Below are 17,959 nucleotides of genomic sequence, written 5' to 3'. Positions count from 1 at the left end.
GGGTGATTTTTTGTTGATTTCATCCGTTAAATCTGTTTCAGTCCTGGAGGGGAAATTGCACTGAGTACAAGAGACTGAATGAAAGAGGTATTTAAAGCCTCAAATGAGACAAATGAGGCTTGGCATCCTGAGTGAAGAGGCAGGAAAGGAGAAAAGAGTGAGAGGTGAGATGAGTGTGAAAGAGGAAGAGAATGGGGGGGGGGAGTTTAGCTGAGCGTGAGAATGACTGAAAATGGATAAACAGAGGGTGGGAGGGAAAGACGGTAAGACAGAAAAAGAGAGGTGGTGGAAGTGAGTGAGTGAGAGATGGGCAGGGAGGTATAAAGAGAGGGAGGGAGTAATATAAGAGAGGCAGCCATAGAGGGAGAGGTGACAGAGTAGATTATCCTCCTCTCCTCTCCTCCTCTCTGCCAGTCTCATCATGTTCATGCTGCAGATGTTGACTGTTATCTCTCTGACTGTTATTCTCCTGGCATCTGTGGAAGGTAGGACACAACCATACTTACTCTCTCTGTGTGTGCATGTGTGTGTGTTTGTGTGTGTGTGTTTCATGGCTTGCCTGCACCCTGCAGGTGGACAGTGTAGCAAAGGGAGCGATGGCGAAGACAGAAAAGGAGAGAAGAGGAAAAGAGGGATAGCAGCAGCAGCAGGAGCAGCAGGGAGGGAGGCATGGATGTAAACAGAGGGGCAGAACGCAGGAGGACGAGCATCTGAAATCACACAACACTCACACAGAAAGACAGCAACTGTGTCAGGGCTCAGTCTGTGTGATGTGTTGTCTCGTTTTGCTTTTTGAAATTTTGTGACAGCGCTGGAAGTGCAGTGATGTGCCTGAGGATGGATTCAAAAATGATCTGTGGCATTACAAAGCAGCACTGTCCTATTTTACAGCTCTTATTGCTCCTGCTGCTTCCATCACACTTTAATTTGTTTACACATTTGCTTTGGATGAGAAGGCATCATGGCACACCCTCCACACAAACACACACTCTTTCTCTCACTTTCTCTGTCTCTCATTTCCCTGCCATGGTAGTATGTTTTGCAGCACAATGGGATGCCATTGTAATTCCTCTGACATTCTCGTGTGTATATGGTTGTCCATATGTGAGTGTGTGCATATGTAACTACAGGGTATGTGCACATTCTGCAGAACAGATAACATTTTGCTGCCTGCAAAAGCTGCAAAAACATAGTGTTTCAGTTTTTGCTAATATCAGAATATTGACTTCACAGTGTTTAAAATCATGATCCTGTGCAGTGAATATGAATGCAAAATGTTTCTGTGTAATGTTGATATTATTTCTGATAATGTGCAATAATGCATGCTGTTTGACACTTTTGTGGTTATCATGTTGTGTTCTGTTCTCACTTGAGAAAAAGATTTTCACTTTCAGATGACCTGGTAAAGAAAGGCTAAAATAAAATCAAAGGCGTGAAATAGAAGGCAGTAAGCCAGCATAATTAATTGCATTAGACACAAAGGAAGTTCAGTTCCATTCTGTCAGTTTGATTGTGTCAGACACCATCTCTCTCATAATTTCTTGCTCCCTTTTCTTTGTGTTTGTCCCTCTTTTTCCCAGGTAAAGGCGTGCAGATGCAAAGGGATGTCCAGTGCTGCATGTTGTACTCCCAGGGCAAGGTGCGTACCAAAGATGTGTTGCGGTTTGAGGTGCAGACGGAGGGGCCCGACTGCAGTATACAAGCCATCATGCAAGTATTTCAACTATCCACTCCTGGAGCTAAAGAGCACACAGCAATCTGCAGGCATGGAAAATATGCCTCTCGTTAGAGGAGGGCAGAGCCGGGCTGAGAGGCATTGTCATCTTTCCAGGTCATGTTGTTATGGCAGGGCTTGGAGCTGTAATTGCCAGGGAAGTAAGAAAAGAAATATGTGGGAATAACAAGCCATCTGAAAATACCTTCCGAGCCAGCTGAGCCCTGCCGCAGCCAGTCAGTCAGAACAGCAGGGTTTAGTTAAGTAAACCATTCTGCATTGTGATACCTATTGTTTCCAGTAGGTCAGGGAAATCTGATGTAGCTGGGGAAGGAGGAGCTTCCTTTTTCATGTGGTCCAGTTAGCAAAAACATTGAGTTCTCATCCAGTAGATGCAATAGTTTCTTTTGGTCCTCTCTATTTTAGTGGTTCCCAACCTCTTTTCTTCAACTTTCCTCACTTTTGAGCACAGTTTGACTTCTGTCTACCAGAGAAAAAAACCTTATTTGACATCTTATATCATCTTTTCTTTGTGATCCCTTTGGGCTCAAACACTCAGAGGCTTTGCTACACCTGACAGACTATTTCTAGTCCTTGTTGCTGAATCATTGCATGTGCCAGTCCTCTGCTTCCAGCAGATTATAATGTGGGGTTTCTCTCTTTTTCCCTCTTTGTCTACCAGAAACTTGCATGGCCATCCTGGGTTGTGTAATAAATGCTATGTTCTTTTTATAGTCTTTACACAAAGAAGGCAGTGAAATGTGCAGACCCCAGAGACCGGAAGGTGAAGAGGTTGCTGAGAAAGCTCCTGCAGAGACAGAGAACCAAGGCCCACCGAACCATGTGGCTCCTTCCTCATGACTACCTGCCCGTCATGTCAGAGGTCAGATACAAGCTTTACGGCTGTTACAACCTCCAACAATGGAGTGTATGTCAAATGTGAAAAATGAAAATACGTTTAAAAGATTTTCTTCAGCCAGTGTGAACGATGGATGTTAATTTGAATCACTGAAGGAGATTTTCTTGTTATTTGCATGCTATCTGAGACATTTATAGTTTTCTCCCTCTCTCAGGACAAGAAAGATAACTGGGCTGTTCTCAACATGGAGTGATGGAGCGCCCTCAAATATGGAGGAAAACTCATAGTCATAAGTAAGTTTGTTCTAACAAAGCACCTCTCTGATAATAATGATAATGTCTCAGATATTTTTGTATTCCACTTCTCTACAGGCCAAGTAAACTTTCAGCAGCTCGTCATCTTTACACGGCGACGCTTGCTGAGTCTCCAGTCGTCTTGTGTCTCTCTCTATCTACACTATCTGTCTCCCTGGCACCAGACCTGGGCAGCAATACCTATTTAAATGGCTTTAGATATTTAAACATGAACTGTGCTTGAAATGTTCCCAAGCACGTGGCTGGAGCAGCCTCAACAGAGGAGTATTTACTTGTAAGATAAGTTGAATTGATTTTTTATTTTTTTTTTTTTTAATGGCTCATACTGTTATTTGCCAGAGTCTGCCTGGAAGTGTCTCCCTCTACAACAACATTACTACTCGTGGCTGATGTCAAATCAGTGAAAAAGGTGTAATTAAACAAACGATAAATGAGCAGTGATATTAATATTGTATATCAGCAAGATACTCTATGCTTATTTGTGACTTGTATACCTTCCGTGATGTGTAATGACACTGCACACAGTGCAGGCTTTGACCTGATATATTTGACTGTTAGACAGGTGAAATCAAAGTGGGGTCAGAGGGAAGATTTCACCTGGATATGACTTCCTGTGTCACATAAAGAGCAAATGTTCTTAATATCTTGTCCACTCTGTATATTAACTGTTTGTAAACTCAGTATGAAGTCAATCTTTTAAAAAGAGGCCCTCAGGCATCTACCAGATGTTTAAATATCTACGCATTTGCAGTTTACATTTGTCTTTTTCACCTATAGTCCGTCACGAAACTATGCCAAAGCATTCATGATTCAATTCACCACATGGCAAGGCTGTTAAAACTTAGAGGGCTCAACTGTGTGTGAAACACACAAGTATTGTATTGTAGAAGAATGCACTGTATGTTAAAACACAGTATCTCAAGTGAACAATTTTATAAATTAATCTGAAATAATAACTGGAACAGCCTCTTTTTTTGGGGTGTCTGTGTGTGTTTGCATGTCTTATTTACTATACAGTACACTTTATTCAGCTATGCTCGGTCTGTGGGGGGTTCACCACTTCAGTCCAGACTGGAATATCTCAACAAATATTGGATGCAGTGCCAGGAAAAATATTCATGCTGCCCTGAGGATGAATTGTAATGATTTTGGTGATCAATTAGCAAATGTTAACATGCTATGATGCTAAACTAAGATGATGAACATTGTACTTTTTATGTATAATATACCAAATACATTTTGTGTTAGCATTTTCACTGTGCACATTTTAGCATTAAGCTCAAAGCACCACTTTGCCCGAGTACAGCATCACAGAGCTGCTGGCATGACTCATGTTTAACGTTGTTTGGAACTGGCATGTCATAAAGCAAAGGGGTAAAAGTAAAGTAGCAGCAATGTACAATACACTGTATAAATACACTGAAAATTATTTATGCGAATGAAGAAACAAAAAGCTAATTTTGCGCATTCATCAGTGAGTGAGACCTGGATTATTTTCAAAACCACAAAGAGGTTTGCCATGTAAAACACTGCAATGGAAACAGACAGTTTTAATATTGCACATCGTTAAGTTTTCATCTGTTTAGTGATCAACTACCTACATAATTGAATTGTTCTAACATAAAACCCGTCCAGTTATCATTACAAATGGTATCACACTTTTTTCTCAAAAGTTTGACCCACGTCTGTCTCAAAGGAGAACAGCTTCTGGACAGAAGAATATCCTCCACCAGGGGTAGCCACAAACACAATAATGAGAATCACAGTTCAATTCCTGAGCCATTTATTTGTCACATTTTTCATAAGCTGTCCATCAAATGTTGAGCTTCTCACAGAAATAACATCGAGCATTGAAACTAAAGTCAAACCTCTTAATGAGCATAAAGGTGACACAAAGTCAGAAGCGCTTTCAATTAAACGGGATATAAATTTTTCACTTTCATGTTTATACATCACGTCCTCTAAAACAATCAACACCAAAAAGCATAAAGTAACTGTACATTCAGTTCATCAAGGCATTCACAAACTTTCTTCATAGTACCTTTTCACAAAACAAAAACAAATCAACCATTAGCTTGCAATATATTATTCAAGTCAAAATAGAACAAAACTAAATAACATATTTAGTTGATAACAGGACTTATAAAGCAGAAAACTACAAACAGGCAGGTGTAATGATGTACTGATGTTAAGGATCTGTGCCCAACAACAAAAAGTCCTTTAATTATCTTTAAACTTGAAACTACACATGTTTGTAAATTAGTAATGGTATGAAAATGTAAAAGAAAAAAGAAAATGAAAAGAAAAACCCCACAGAAATAACTTTTACCAAAAGAAAAAGGAAGGAGTTCAGAACGAGTATAACTGCAGGTGTTCCTGTGAAACTGCTGCGTGGCAGCACAGTCCTGTAGCCATAGTTTGAGAGCAATAGCACCAAAGAAATACAGGAAACACGCAAAAATGTTTATAATAAAGCACGGAGTGAAAAACATTCTACCAAGTCACGTCAAAACAATAAGTAGCAAAGACTCTCCTCCACACTGTCCTCCAGTGTTTAACAGTCAAGTACATTCAAAATGGTACAATTACACTGTGCAAGCAAACTTAAATAACATAAAATATATATATATGAGAAACTTAAATACAGGATCCAAAACAATTCTGAGATCGATGAATATGCATCCTACTGATATGCTCGAATATTCTCGTGTGTAGTGCTGTAGAAGATCCATATCTAAGTCCTAATAGAGGTAGTCATAATAAGATTGACAAAAAAAAAAAAAAATTAAAATCTGTGATATGTCATGCAATGCGAAATTATGCAGATTTACATATTCACATATTGGAAAATCAGCTGTCATAATGAATTAATACTGTGCAGTCTTACACTGATGCTGGTGTGGAGTTTACGATGCTCTCACTGTTTGGGTCGTAAATTGCTAATCTTTGAAGACGTGATGAAGCTGAAGACTTCTTAAAAATTACTTTCAACTGTCATTTAGCAGTCATCAAACAGCAAAATGCCCCCCAAAAACTGGCACTGACTGAATCAGATTGCAGGCATAGGATATGTCCTAAACAGTATGTTTACTTATTTTCTGTTGCTGAGCAGCCCTGGGCTGGGCTTTATACAGCCCCCAGCACTGGCTGAGTTGACCAAGAACTATTATTTTCTAAAACTGTCCCTGCACCACTGCAAGCCGACCTTCTAGCTAAAATGCTTTAGGTGGATGAAGCCCTTAAGGGTGTCGCTCTTGTCTTCACATTGTGGTCTCGCTGTTGCGGTGATTGAGTGAATCGTTTTCCTGGCAGATCAGCTGGTAGGGCTTCTCGTTCTCCTCGATTACGGAGTTGCGCACCTCGGCGTCCTGATTCTGCAGCTCTCCGCGGGAAAGGTGCTCCACAATGCCAGCCCCGAGCGAGTCACCCAGCACGTTGGTGGTGGTACGCAAGCGGTCCCTGGAGAGACAGGAAGGAAGAAGAATGGAAAAAGAGACAGTAGAGACAGTGTTTGTATATCATTTAAAGACATCCTCAGCCCAAAATTCACAAATGTGCCTCTAAACACAGGCTTTCTCATCTGTCACTCTGCATTATGCATCAGTAACCTTTGTAGTGGCGGGACCTCTGGGCTCTCTGAAGCTTTACAATGACATTTAGGCTGGCAGACCCACAGAACGGCACACAGACCAATCCCCATCAAGCTGACATTTACTGGGAACTCACAAGAACCAATCCACAGCGATGATCAGTGTTATGTCCTCTGTGGGCAGTCCCACCGATGTCAATACGATCACCATGGTAACGAGGCCAGCCTGAGGGATGCCTGCTGCTCCGATGCTGGCAGCAGTTGCCGTGATACTGAGTGGGCGGTGGGAGGGATGGAGAGGAGAGTGAAGACATTTAATAAAGGGAAACAAACAACAGCACATGTGCACTTAGTAGAGTAGGGAGTAGTAGAGTGATAAAAGCACATGAGGAATTATAAAACAACGTGAATTATGTACAAGCTGCTCACACAGCTTTATTTTCTATAAACTGCAGAAAGTTGTGCACATGCTGTCAAAGAGGACAATGTCACACAGATGATTTTAGTGACTATAAGAATGTTTATAAGATGAAATCTACACTTGGAACACAATTGGAATTTGTTGCTGAAATGCTGACCAGCTGAATCATAGTATAAATACACAATCTCCTCTGGAGTTGGGTGGTAATAAAGATGAAGCACAGACTTCATGTGGAAGAGCATTTCTGTGCACAAACTGTGCAGTAAGAGCAAACTGAGAAAAGTGTTGCTAATAATAGACTCGGTGCTTGTTAGCCTATTAGCCCGTTAGCCTGTTGTCACTGTTTCTGAGGCCTCTCTGCTGCAGTTTGGTTGATCGATACACAACTTCTAGTGCCTGTGAGTGTTTATAGCTGTTTTGTATTTTGTTTGGCGCTGTACAGCTCCATGTAGCATACAGCTTAATATTTGGGGAGAATAATAAAGGACATTACTCTATTTTTGAACTTCACACAGGCCGACATTTGGGGCCCCACGCCTCCAGCATCTGCAGTATTTAATGTATTTTATGTAAACCTCACCAAAGATAACAAAACTAAAGCAGGGTTACCTGATGGTGAGAATCTGGCCAAAGTTGAGGTCCATGTCATTGACTTGAGCAATAAAGATGGCTGCCACAGCCTCGTAGAGTGCGGTGCCATCCATGTTGATGGTGGCACCCACAGGGAGGACGAAACGTGTCACTCGTTTATCCACGCGGTTGTTCTCCTCCAGACAGCGGAAGGTGATGGGCAGAGTAGCAGAGCTGCAGTAAGCAAGGACAAAGAGACGAAGCATCATTAGTCAGAACCCGTCTGACACGCACAATAAAATAATCTGAAACACAATATCTGAGATTTACCTAGATGAGGTTCCCAGAGCAGTGATGAGCGCCTGCAGCAGGCCGCCAATGAAGATGTAGGGATTCTTCCTGGTCACCAGGAAGTAGAGCAGCGGCAGGACAAAGAGGCCGTGGATGAGGAGGCCCACAATGACCGACACGGTGTACATCCCCAGCTGGCCGCCCACCTCCGCCAGATTCTTCATCTCCACAATCTTTCCTGCAATCAGGAAGAGGATGCCCACTGGAGCATACCTGACAGGTGAGATGTGATGAGGATAGAGAGGCAGACGCACATGTTAAAAAAACTAAAATGAGTTTCAATAACTAACTCAGTAACTCACTAACTGTCTTTACAGTTTACCAATTGTGACACACCATCTTTAGCGATAAATATCCAATACTTTTTCATTTTTAGTCTTAAGCGTCCAAACAACCAGCCTGACAGTATCATCTCCAGTTTGTTCAAACTCTGAGAGTCCTCACTGACCAGATGATGATGGACACCAGCCTCATGATGGCTTCATTCAGGCAGTCAAAGAAGTCCCTGAGGGCCTGGCCCTGCTGCTTCATGTTGCCAATGACCAGACCGAAGCACATGGAGAAAACCACCAAACCCAGAGCGTTCACGCCGGCAGAGGAGCCTGACACAGGGACAGTCTCCTCCACAGTCTCCTGTCAAACAAAACATGTGTATTAAAATCTGTATAAATAATAAGACTTAAGTCTGACATCACCATGTCCTTGTCTTCTTCAGAGGAGATGTCTACGACTGTCACCCACCTGTATGGTGTGCAGCACCCTGCTGAGGTTCAGCTTAGACTCTGTGATGTTAAGGGAGTCGGTGAGGTTCAGGCTCACTGTCACGTTCCTTGTGTACACAGTTTTCTTGTAAACAGTTTTATACTGTAAGAGAGCAAGAAAATTAACCTAAAAAAATTAACCAGCAATCCTATCAGGAATTCATGCATTCTCTTTGTGGCTGGTTGAGTCTGGAGATGGATGATGGGAGTTGGGTAATAATATGAAATGTATGTGTTTTATGTTTCTAAAAAATGAAAATAAAAAATGTTAAAGGAAACTATATTAAATTTTATATCACTGACTGGAACAGACAGCCTCACCTGCTTGAAACAAGCCTCCACCAGATTGGGAGGAAACATGTTCCTGTGATAAAAAGGAGATATTATTATGTTTATATTCGTATGTGGCTATAAAACGATACTGCATGAGTCAGAGCCGGTTGTACATTTTGTAATATTAGAACACGTTAAACAATAACCACGCTATTAAGAACGAGTCATTTGTTTCATCAGATATAATGGGTGCATGACAGCGTGCATTTCCACGATCACTGTTCCATCTGTTTTTAGGTCTGAATGTCCTCATAAGTCTTTAAAGGGATAGTTTGATATTTTGGGAAACACCACGATCATTTCTGTCCATTATGAAGCTACATCCAACAGCCAGATAGCTTAGTTTAGCTTAGCTTAGCATAAAGACTGGAAATAAGGGGGAAAGGCTAGCCTGGTTCCTTCCAAAGGTAGATCAGGCTTCCAGCACTTTTAACTGTGCAAAACTCACGACTTAACCTGCCATACCTTGTGTCTTTTAATGCGTACAAAAATGGAGCTGGACTATTAGCATCATGTAGCATCATGCTAAATGTAGATATGAGTGGTATCAAACTTCTGAGTCTCAGCAATGTCAGACTCTTACTTTAAAGAGAGACTACTCTGTACTTTTGAATGGTCTTTCATGCATTTAAATTGTAAACTGGGATTAACAGGCGTATTGCTTTAGCAAAGCTATTCATAAAATTTAAGCACAGAAATAGAAGTTTGGTAATGGGCTAGCACTGTTGGAATTGGACAACAGAATTTCAGATGAATACATTGGGTTCTTAAATCACATCTTAAACCGATTCAATACAGGTGATTCCAGAGTTTCCAAGCGGTTACCTGATGAGATCCAGGAAAGCATCTGCAGCCTGAACTGGTTCTATGTTTCCACTGTTGGTCACAGGACTGTCCCTGCTGCCTTTCCCCGGCCGGATGATTATCACGATGACAATGCCAATGAACACGGCAATCAGGGTGGTCACCATGTAGTAGACCACTGCACGCACACCCATCTTACCTGACGCTTTGCTGTCCAAGGAGGAAATACCTGAGAGAGAGGAAATTAATTGTGTTAGTTTGCTGTAAATTCAGATCTTGTTATCAGTGTTTGGTTTTCCCGAGCCTGACCTGTATGATTATTTCTTGCTGTGATTGGAGCTGTCGATATTTTAAGACCGGTACTCTACTGAAACATGTTGGGAGCGTTACGTGTGTCTGTTAAAAGCCAACCTGTAACCAGACTGGAGACGATGAGAGGCAGCACCAGCATCTGTAGCATTCTCATTAGTAGCTCCCCAGGAAAGGAGAAGTACTTGATCTCCCTCAGGGACAGGTTGTGAGGGCGTAAAGTAAGGCCCAGGATTACACCTAAACACATTTGCGCACAAAATGACAAAAAGGCTAATAAAGCCAACTGACTGTATAGAAAATGTTGTTTCACCTCCTCCTCACTCACCCAGAGCCACAGCGGCGACAGTGAACAGAACGAACAGGTTCCTCTTGAGGAAACCTTTGACGGTGTCCTTACTGATGGAGCTCATCCTCTCCTTCATGCTGCTGGCTCTCCTCTCCATGGCCCTGCGTATGCGCCTCCTCAAGTCTCCTCTCTCTGGTAGGGGGGGTTTGTCCGAGTCCTCGTTTAGGAAAAGGCTAGCGCTGGTTGGGGGCTTCTCGTTCATAATCAGCTCCAGCACCTGGTCCAAGAGGCAGGTCTCATGGGAAACTGGCCCCAGGGAGAAATACTTGGTCACATATTAAGTTTTTATCATGTGTGATTTTTGGCAGGAACTGCAGGCTGGGTTACATTTTGATGACATTGACCAACAGACATGAAAGCATGAGCTACCAAAAACAGATGACAGGAAAGTGTAAACTGGAGGGAAAGTCATGTCAAATGGAGCAGAGCTGCTGTGTGTGTTTAAGATGGCTTAAGATTGCAAAACAAAACCAAGCCTGGCTGTAATGCCATGAAACGGAAGGTATGCACCATGTGACCCTGCAGGGTACTTAACCTGTGGTGGCAGATACAAGCTTTATTTATTTAATGATATCTAATTTCTTTGTAATGCCAAAAGAGCAAATGCCACCTTTTCATGCAAGCTGCTTCAATCTAGTGGTAAAACGATGAGTAGATGGACAAAAAACTAACAATAACAACTTGGATAAGTCATTATTAAGAAAAACAGCAAATTTCACAGCTTCCCATTTTTCAGTTTCGTATCAATGTATGTTAAATATGTTTGGGATTTGGGACTGCTCATTGGACAAACAAGCGATGTGAAAACATCGCACACAGCAATTCATCAATTAACTGAAAAAATAATCAACAGATTCATCTGCAGCGAAAATAAGTAGCTGAAGCTCAACCCCAGTCTGAAATCACATGAACCAGCATGTGATAGTCTGTTGTAGCACGTCATTCCTCAGTCATAACGAGCCAGAAAGGGAGGGAAAATTACTCATCGGTAAAAACATCTACTTTCTCAATTCCACCTCCTCCTGCCACAGAAATATAAAAGTAAAGTACTTGATATTAAAAGTTCTGAAGTATCACAAGTAAAAGCACCTGCTCTAGACCTCATGTTGTACAGTGCTAATGTTATTTTGAGTTCTTAAGATTCTGAATAAAACTTGCTTTTATTTTGTTAAGACAATGCAGTGTGGAAAACCCTTTTATGAGTACGTATTAAAACATAATATACATAGATATCAGGCCTCTGGTTGGTTCTCTCCAACCAGCAACACTACTGAAACAGAGAGCATGTTAACTTTAGTCCACAGAGCACGACCTTCAATATGAAGCAAGCTACAAGTGTGCTCTTCCTCCTTAACAACACGCCTAATGCTGCATTTTTGCACAGTAAGTAAATATCAGCTTGAGTTTCTGATCATTTAGTTTAAGTAAGAGCTGGAACAACAACGAAAAAGTTACAAACATGAAGCATCTGTATAGTCTTACCGTGTTTGCCTGTTGAACTACACAAAGCAGTCTGTGCAGCACGTGGCCGTTCCTTATCTATCTAGGCTACAACACTTCCTCTGAATCACCCTCAGCAAATAGACTTGAAGTCCAGCGCTTAAAGAACAATAGAGTGAACAGACAGCCTCTTCATCAGCATGTCCTTTACATCCAATACAGTCACTCCAACACCTTTATATGTTGATTCTCCCCTGAGGGATAAACACTTACCATATGACTTCATCTATTCTGTGTGCATCATTCATGTCTATTGATTTTCTTTTGTCCATTGTTCTGAGGCTCATATTTATCCTTACATCCTACACACAATCTTAGAGACCTATTGTTGAGCAGGCTATGTGGAATGACCCCTGATAATCCAAACCCATTAGTTACTGTAGCTCGGTGTCAGATGGATAGCAGCTCTCACATTGCACCGTTCGTGCTTGTTGTCTATGAGCGTGCGTGTCCATAACTGAAGCGTCTGATTAAAATATGCAACGCAGTCACAATGTTTAACAACAAGTCTGGAGGACTCAAGAGAGCTCTGATGGTCCTGTTTCACAACAGTGCTAAATGGATGAGTGGATGAAAAGGCGCATTAAATCACTTCTACTTTACCGGCTTCCTCAGTTTGGCATTTGCATTGAAATGGACCACTTATGACTACAAAATGTGATGTCTTGCTCAGTGCAAATCAGTGTCACAGAGAAGATGATGAAGGAACAATGAAGCCTCAACATCAGCTGCTAAACAAGACATCATTGTGCTTAATTATATATTATCAGACAGTCAGCTTAAAGATATAAGACTTATATCTCATTTCCTGTCATTCCTGTGCTCTGTGCTTTCTATGAGTACGACTGTATCTGATCAACTGTCGACAGTTGTGACATAAACTGTTTACTGACAACTTTCACAAAGTGTTTCTGAGCACATGTAGTAATATTCTTTGTAGAATCATGCGTTCACAAAGCGGTGAACCTCGCTCCAGCCATGCTTGTGAATGACTGAGCCTTTCCAGGATGCCCCTTTCATAGCCAATCATGACACTCTCACCTGTTACCAATGAGCCTGATTACCTGTGCAATGATCCAAACAGGTGTTTTCTGGAGCATTTCACACCTTTCCCATTCTTTTCTTGCTCCTGTCCCAATTTGTTTGAAACATGTTGCTGCATCAAATTAAGAATAAGCAGATATTTACAAAAAAAACCCCACAACATTAAATAAATTGTCTTTGTACTGTTTTCATTTCAGTAAATGTCAAAAAGGCTTAAAAATGATCACATTCTATTTTATTTATGTTTTACACAGCACCCATTTTTAGTACCAGTTTTCCTAAATCAACTCCATACAATAGGATTACGTCACCTTTGGGTAAATATGTGCTGTAAGGCAATCTTTTTTTTCTTCCATCTAACTATTGATCAGGTGTAATGAGAAAATGAACACAAACACTGCAGTGGACGCCATATTCTTATACCATCCACAGCCCAAGTGAACAGCTGCACTTTTAACTATCCTTACCTGCACTACACTGTTTTGCTGTGTTTCATTTGAGCAGCTGTGCCAGCTGTGTGTTGCCACAGCAGCGACCTGACTTTCAGTCTAAAGCCACCAGCTCTGCCTCAAACTGAACAGTCCTGGTCAGGCTGGAGGCAGCGCTCTCTTGTCTGACAACCCAAACATCCAGCAATGGATTAACCCAGACCAACTTTCAAACATCAAGCTAAAAGCAAAGAAATGAGAAATGGAAAGCGTCAGTAACTAAAATGATCAACAGGTATTTTTTCATACAGATAACAAAAATATCTGACTGTGAAACCCAAAACCGCTGCAGCACTTAACACTACCAACTATTTAAAAATTGAACTCAGTGTGATCAGTATTGTTGGTGAAGGGCATGCAGCCTGTAAAGCAGAGTATATTTCACACCTCAACTAAAGCCACTTCAGGCTGACATGTTAGGTTATACCAGCACACAGGAATCTCCTGTCAAGCTGCTGCAAACACTGTTTAAATTCTGTATTACAGTCTATCATATATTTTTTTATCTTCACTCCTGCAGCACAATAATGGTACTTTAACAACTACCTCAGATATTCTTCGTTAGTTCATTTGTTTTATGCACAGAGCCTTTTGATGCCATAGAATAAGAATTGTTCCTTCAAAATCAGAGGGGGTGCACCTTATATGCTGCTATAAATGTGTTAGAGTCTCTAAAATTTCTCAATAGATCTGTTTTCTTTCTGTCCAGGTAAATTCAAATATGCCGTATTCTCCACATAACCACACAAAATACAGAGATAGAAGAAGCTTCTTGGCTTTGCAAACGTCAGCGAGCTGTTCACTGGTTACTCACCACTCATGGTTTAGAGTCTGTGTCAAACAGTCCGATCAAAGTCAGATAACAGCTCTCAGTTTCTCAGCTGTAGACAGATGGTGAGGACGACGGTGTGAGAGTGTCTGGAGCTGAGCGGCGCAATGGCACGAAGTCTCACTGCTCAGCTCTCATAAGCAGACAGACATGAAAAGGCCTCTCATATGGCCTGACCTTCTCACAACACCTCCACACATACATGCATGCACACACATGCACACTGAACAGCCAACCCATGACAAGTCCATCAAAGTCAAATCCATCCATCCAATCTGACTCTGCACCCTCAACACAATGTCTTTACACACAAGATCTGCTTCCCTGAACACACAGCACAGAAACCTGCTCAGGTGACAGCATTTTGCAAAACATGGCAATTTAAATACTTACTATATACTTTACTACTATACTACTACTACTACTATACTACTACTATACTTTTTTTTTTTTTTTTTTACAGATTTTCTAAAATTAAAACAGTTTACTCATCATGAAGATTAATACTCAGCTGCATAATGTCTTCTGAACAGAAGCTGTTGTTATTGGCTGCTCATGTTCTCTTTTACAAGTTCCTGAAAAGCAGCAACCTCTGGGGCTGAAAAAAGAAGCCAACACTGGGGCCAAAAACTGCAGTTCCTCAAATGGCCACTTGAGGCCGGCTCCAAAAGTGAGTCAGTCCCCATAGACCTCCATATTAAAATGTCCATCGTTACAGCAGAGATGAATATGTTTACAGCCTGGTGCAAAAAATGTTTTTCCCCATTCATGACAACAGAATTTCTATAGAATTCATTTGTTTAAATCATTTTAAGGCTTAAAGTTATGCATAGTTATGGGCATGGCTGCACTGCCAAGATGAGCCACTGACGCTGAGCTTCACAGCATCTTCACAAACCTTTGGGTTAGAGACTGCGTCCATAGTACTAAGTACTATGTCCAACTTACATTATACAGCAGGACTCCTGTTAATTACGCTTATTAAGTACGAATATGTTTCCTGTGTCACTCAACTATGTTTAAGTTTTTTTTGGGGGGGTTAGAATTTTATGGTAGTGATTGGAGGTATCAGTAACACGCAAACTGTTTAACATCAGAAAACACAACAGTTAACAAATATAAAAATCCTGGAGCAGAGGATCAAAACATCGTCTTTTAGATCATGAAGTGACAGAAGAGTGACAAGTTGTTTTTTCTCAAACAAGCTGTAAAAGAGCTTCAAATCAAACATAGGAAAAGCCAATCACACCTGAGTATGTAAATTCAGCATAAATTACTCCAACCTATACAGCCTGGGAGCTTCACCATTGACTGGGGACAAGAGGGCTGCGTTGAGTCTGACCAGTCCTTAATCAATCTCCATCTCACAAGACCCCCAACTTCATGAGAGTGCATCACCAAACTAGATAGATAGATAGATAGATAGATAGATAGATAGATAGATAGATAGATAGATAGATAGATAGATAGATAGATAGATAGATAGATAGATAGATAGATAGATAGATAGATAGATACCCTGTTTCAGCCTTGTAGTTGAGTCAAGCCGTCATGAGGAGACAGGTCTTCAGATGGTTGTCCTCCCTGCAGACGCTGCAAAAAACAGGGATTAAAACTTCAACAACCTCCCACACAAGTTTCACTCAGACGGAGCCAGACTCACCCAGAAAGTGACTTACTAGCGGAGAGAAAGACACCAGGTAACTACAAATCTTCCACACCTCTGTGTGTCCAAGTCGCTCCTCACACCGTCATGTGGATGCCTCTCTCTCCACCACGCTAATGAACTAGTGATGCCCACACACTGTATCTCCCCTCATCATCATCGTCCTCACTGTTATCTCCCGTTTTACTACCAAGCGGCTGGCGCTTCATGCACGGAGCCTCCGGCGGAGAGGAGCGCCTGGGAGGTCCGCGTGGGAGGCGGAGAGGTTAAGGATCCTTCAGGAGAGAAATAAATAATAAAGATGAACCACCTGCTGCCCGTCCGCACCAATGAAGCCACTGTGAAATATTCTTAATGGATTTCATCATTAGATAACAACAGCTACCTTACGATAAGGTGATTGATTATCTACATGGTGATACCTGCACGCATGGTGCTTGTCAAACAGTGAGTTTGGGTCCTGAAGGAGGCAGCAGCATAAGCGCACAACAGCTACTACAACACGCATCCGCTCAGTGCTCTGCAGCTCTCTGGGGAGCTGGTGGATTTGTAACCCTTTGGCACGCAGCTGCCCAGCTTTCCTCTCTCACACCCACTCATCGTGTTCACGTTCACAAAAGTTGCATTGATATGCATGAAGCCTACCACACACTGAAAAAAAGACTGCACCATATTTGTGCAGTTTTATCTATTATCATATACCACAAGTGCAAAACCACTGATGGGTTTAAATAAACAGGGAGAGCAGCAGTGACAGCTTTACAGGAGTTTGACATCTTCAAACAAACTCTTTAATATGTGCATTTGGGAATAATCCTGAGTTTCTTCAAGCTTAAACATGAAATTTATCAGAGCATTGTGCATCTGCTTCCTCCAAAGCTTCGTAGCATCTGAGAGTCAACGTTCAAGCTTCAAACTGCTTCCCATCGAATCCCAAGAGCTTCCTCAGCAGATGAAGTTGCCCTGGATCTCATTTTTCTGAGCACTTTAAGGACTTCTTGTCCATACTGGCTGAAAGGATGTGTTTAATTCCATTTGCTGAGAAGAAGATCATGTCATAAGCCTGAAAGCACCAGAACTGCTGCTCAACTGCTGTGCTGAAACTTGCCGGCCATGATGGATATGAAGTCCCCAGAAAAACTGAAATCTGTAATCTACATTTCAGTGACAGCTAGAAAAGTCCATGTGCTAAAGACTGTGGGATGAAAGCCCCAAAACAGCCACTAAATGGACCTGATGTTTTTCCTATGAACTTTATTGCCAATGGTGCCTACATGAAGGGAAAACTTCAAACCCAGTATGATTTCTTTTTACAGCTGCAGCACCACATCACATGGAAATATTTCAAATGTTCTTTACACCATTTTGTTAATTTTCTTCAAAATTCTAGCATATCTGGTCTGTTTGGGTATTAAAATAAAGCTCTGTGCATTTGCCACACATTATGTGTTTGTAAAGATGGACCCACCAAGTGGTCCGGCAGAAAAAGATGTTAATGAACAACAACAGTCTCACACTTCTCTGCTGTTTATCAACAGAACGCACAGAAAACCTCTGCATGCCCATACGTTTTCTGCAAAAACAATGAGCAGACCCGCTCTCCAGCCATTCATTACACCTAGCACGCAGCAGATGAATGTGAGGCTGTGGACTTCCCTCTGGTTGCAATCTGGTGCAGGACCAAAGTGATAGCAGCAGATTGCATCGCCATGGCAACACAATTATCCTGCCATAACGTGGGAGGCGAGGATCATGTATGATCCACGGGTGGATGGCGTAATTATTCACCCGCCTGCAGGAAGGAACGTTTATCTCTTGTGTTATCTTTAGACATGAAGGAGCATATCGACTGTTCGGTTTGATGGGATGTTGTGAGCTTGTTTAAATTAATACATTAAAAAATAGATTAAAACTTGTCTGGCAACGTGGCAACAAAATTATTAAGTCATCATAATTTGTAAATGCTGATTGAATTATGGTAGACAGTAGCTCCTGTAATGAAGTTGGGTGGTCTAGTTACCAAGCAACATGCAATGTGTTAATGTTGTCGTATTGGCG

At 41.6% G+C, this 17,959-nt stretch overlaps 2 protein-coding genes across 6 annotated transcripts; one reads left to right on the top strand and one right to left on the bottom strand.

Annotated features, from left to right (window-relative positions):
* The first annotated feature begins 133 nt into the window (after positions 1-133).
* ccl44 (chemokine (C-C motif) ligand 44) lies at positions 134-3,843 on the top strand. Its single transcript, XM_070960969.1, has 5 exons — positions 134-485; positions 1,581-1,710; positions 2,450-2,597; positions 2,788-2,866; positions 2,945-3,843. The coding sequence occupies exons 1-4, from the start codon at positions 422-424 to the stop codon at positions 2,824-2,826; spliced, it is 381 nt and encodes a 126-aa protein (XP_070817070.1). The 5' UTR covers positions 134-421; the 3' UTR covers positions 2,827-2,866; positions 2,945-3,843.
* Positions 3,844-4,648: 805 nt separating this feature from the next.
* slc1a6 (solute carrier family 1 member 6) lies at positions 4,649-16,176 on the bottom strand. 5 transcript variants are annotated; one of them, XM_070961297.1, is made up of 12 exons: positions 15,915-16,176; positions 15,754-15,828; positions 10,354-10,620; positions 10,128-10,265; positions 9,738-9,945; positions 8,901-8,943; positions 8,560-8,682; positions 8,267-8,451; positions 7,798-8,031; positions 7,507-7,701; positions 6,614-6,748; positions 4,649-6,346 (listed from the first exon to the last, which is right to left on the bottom strand). In XM_070961297.1, exons 3-12 carry the CDS (start codon positions 10,574-10,576, stop codon positions 6,148-6,150), a joined length of 1,683 nt encoding a protein of 560 aa, XP_070817398.1. In that variant the 5' UTR covers positions 10,577-10,620; positions 15,754-15,828; positions 15,915-16,176; the 3' UTR covers positions 4,649-6,147. The 5 variants fall into 5 exon arrangements, with proteins under 5 accessions (XP_070817398.1, XP_070817400.1, XP_070817402.1 ...); XM_070961299.1 differs by having other exon boundaries at positions 15,899-16,089; XM_070961301.1 differs by having other exon boundaries at positions 15,957-16,071.
* Positions 16,177-17,959: the final 1,783 nt, after the last annotated feature.

Source organism: Chaetodon trifascialis, chromosome 4, assembly GCF_039877785.1.
Source record: "Chaetodon trifascialis isolate fChaTrf1 chromosome 4, fChaTrf1.hap1, whole genome shotgun sequence".
NCBI classification, from domain to species: Eukaryota; Metazoa; Chordata; class Actinopteri; order Chaetodontiformes; family Chaetodontidae; genus Chaetodon; species Chaetodon trifascialis.
This window is presented reverse-complemented; position numbering and strand designations above follow the sequence as displayed.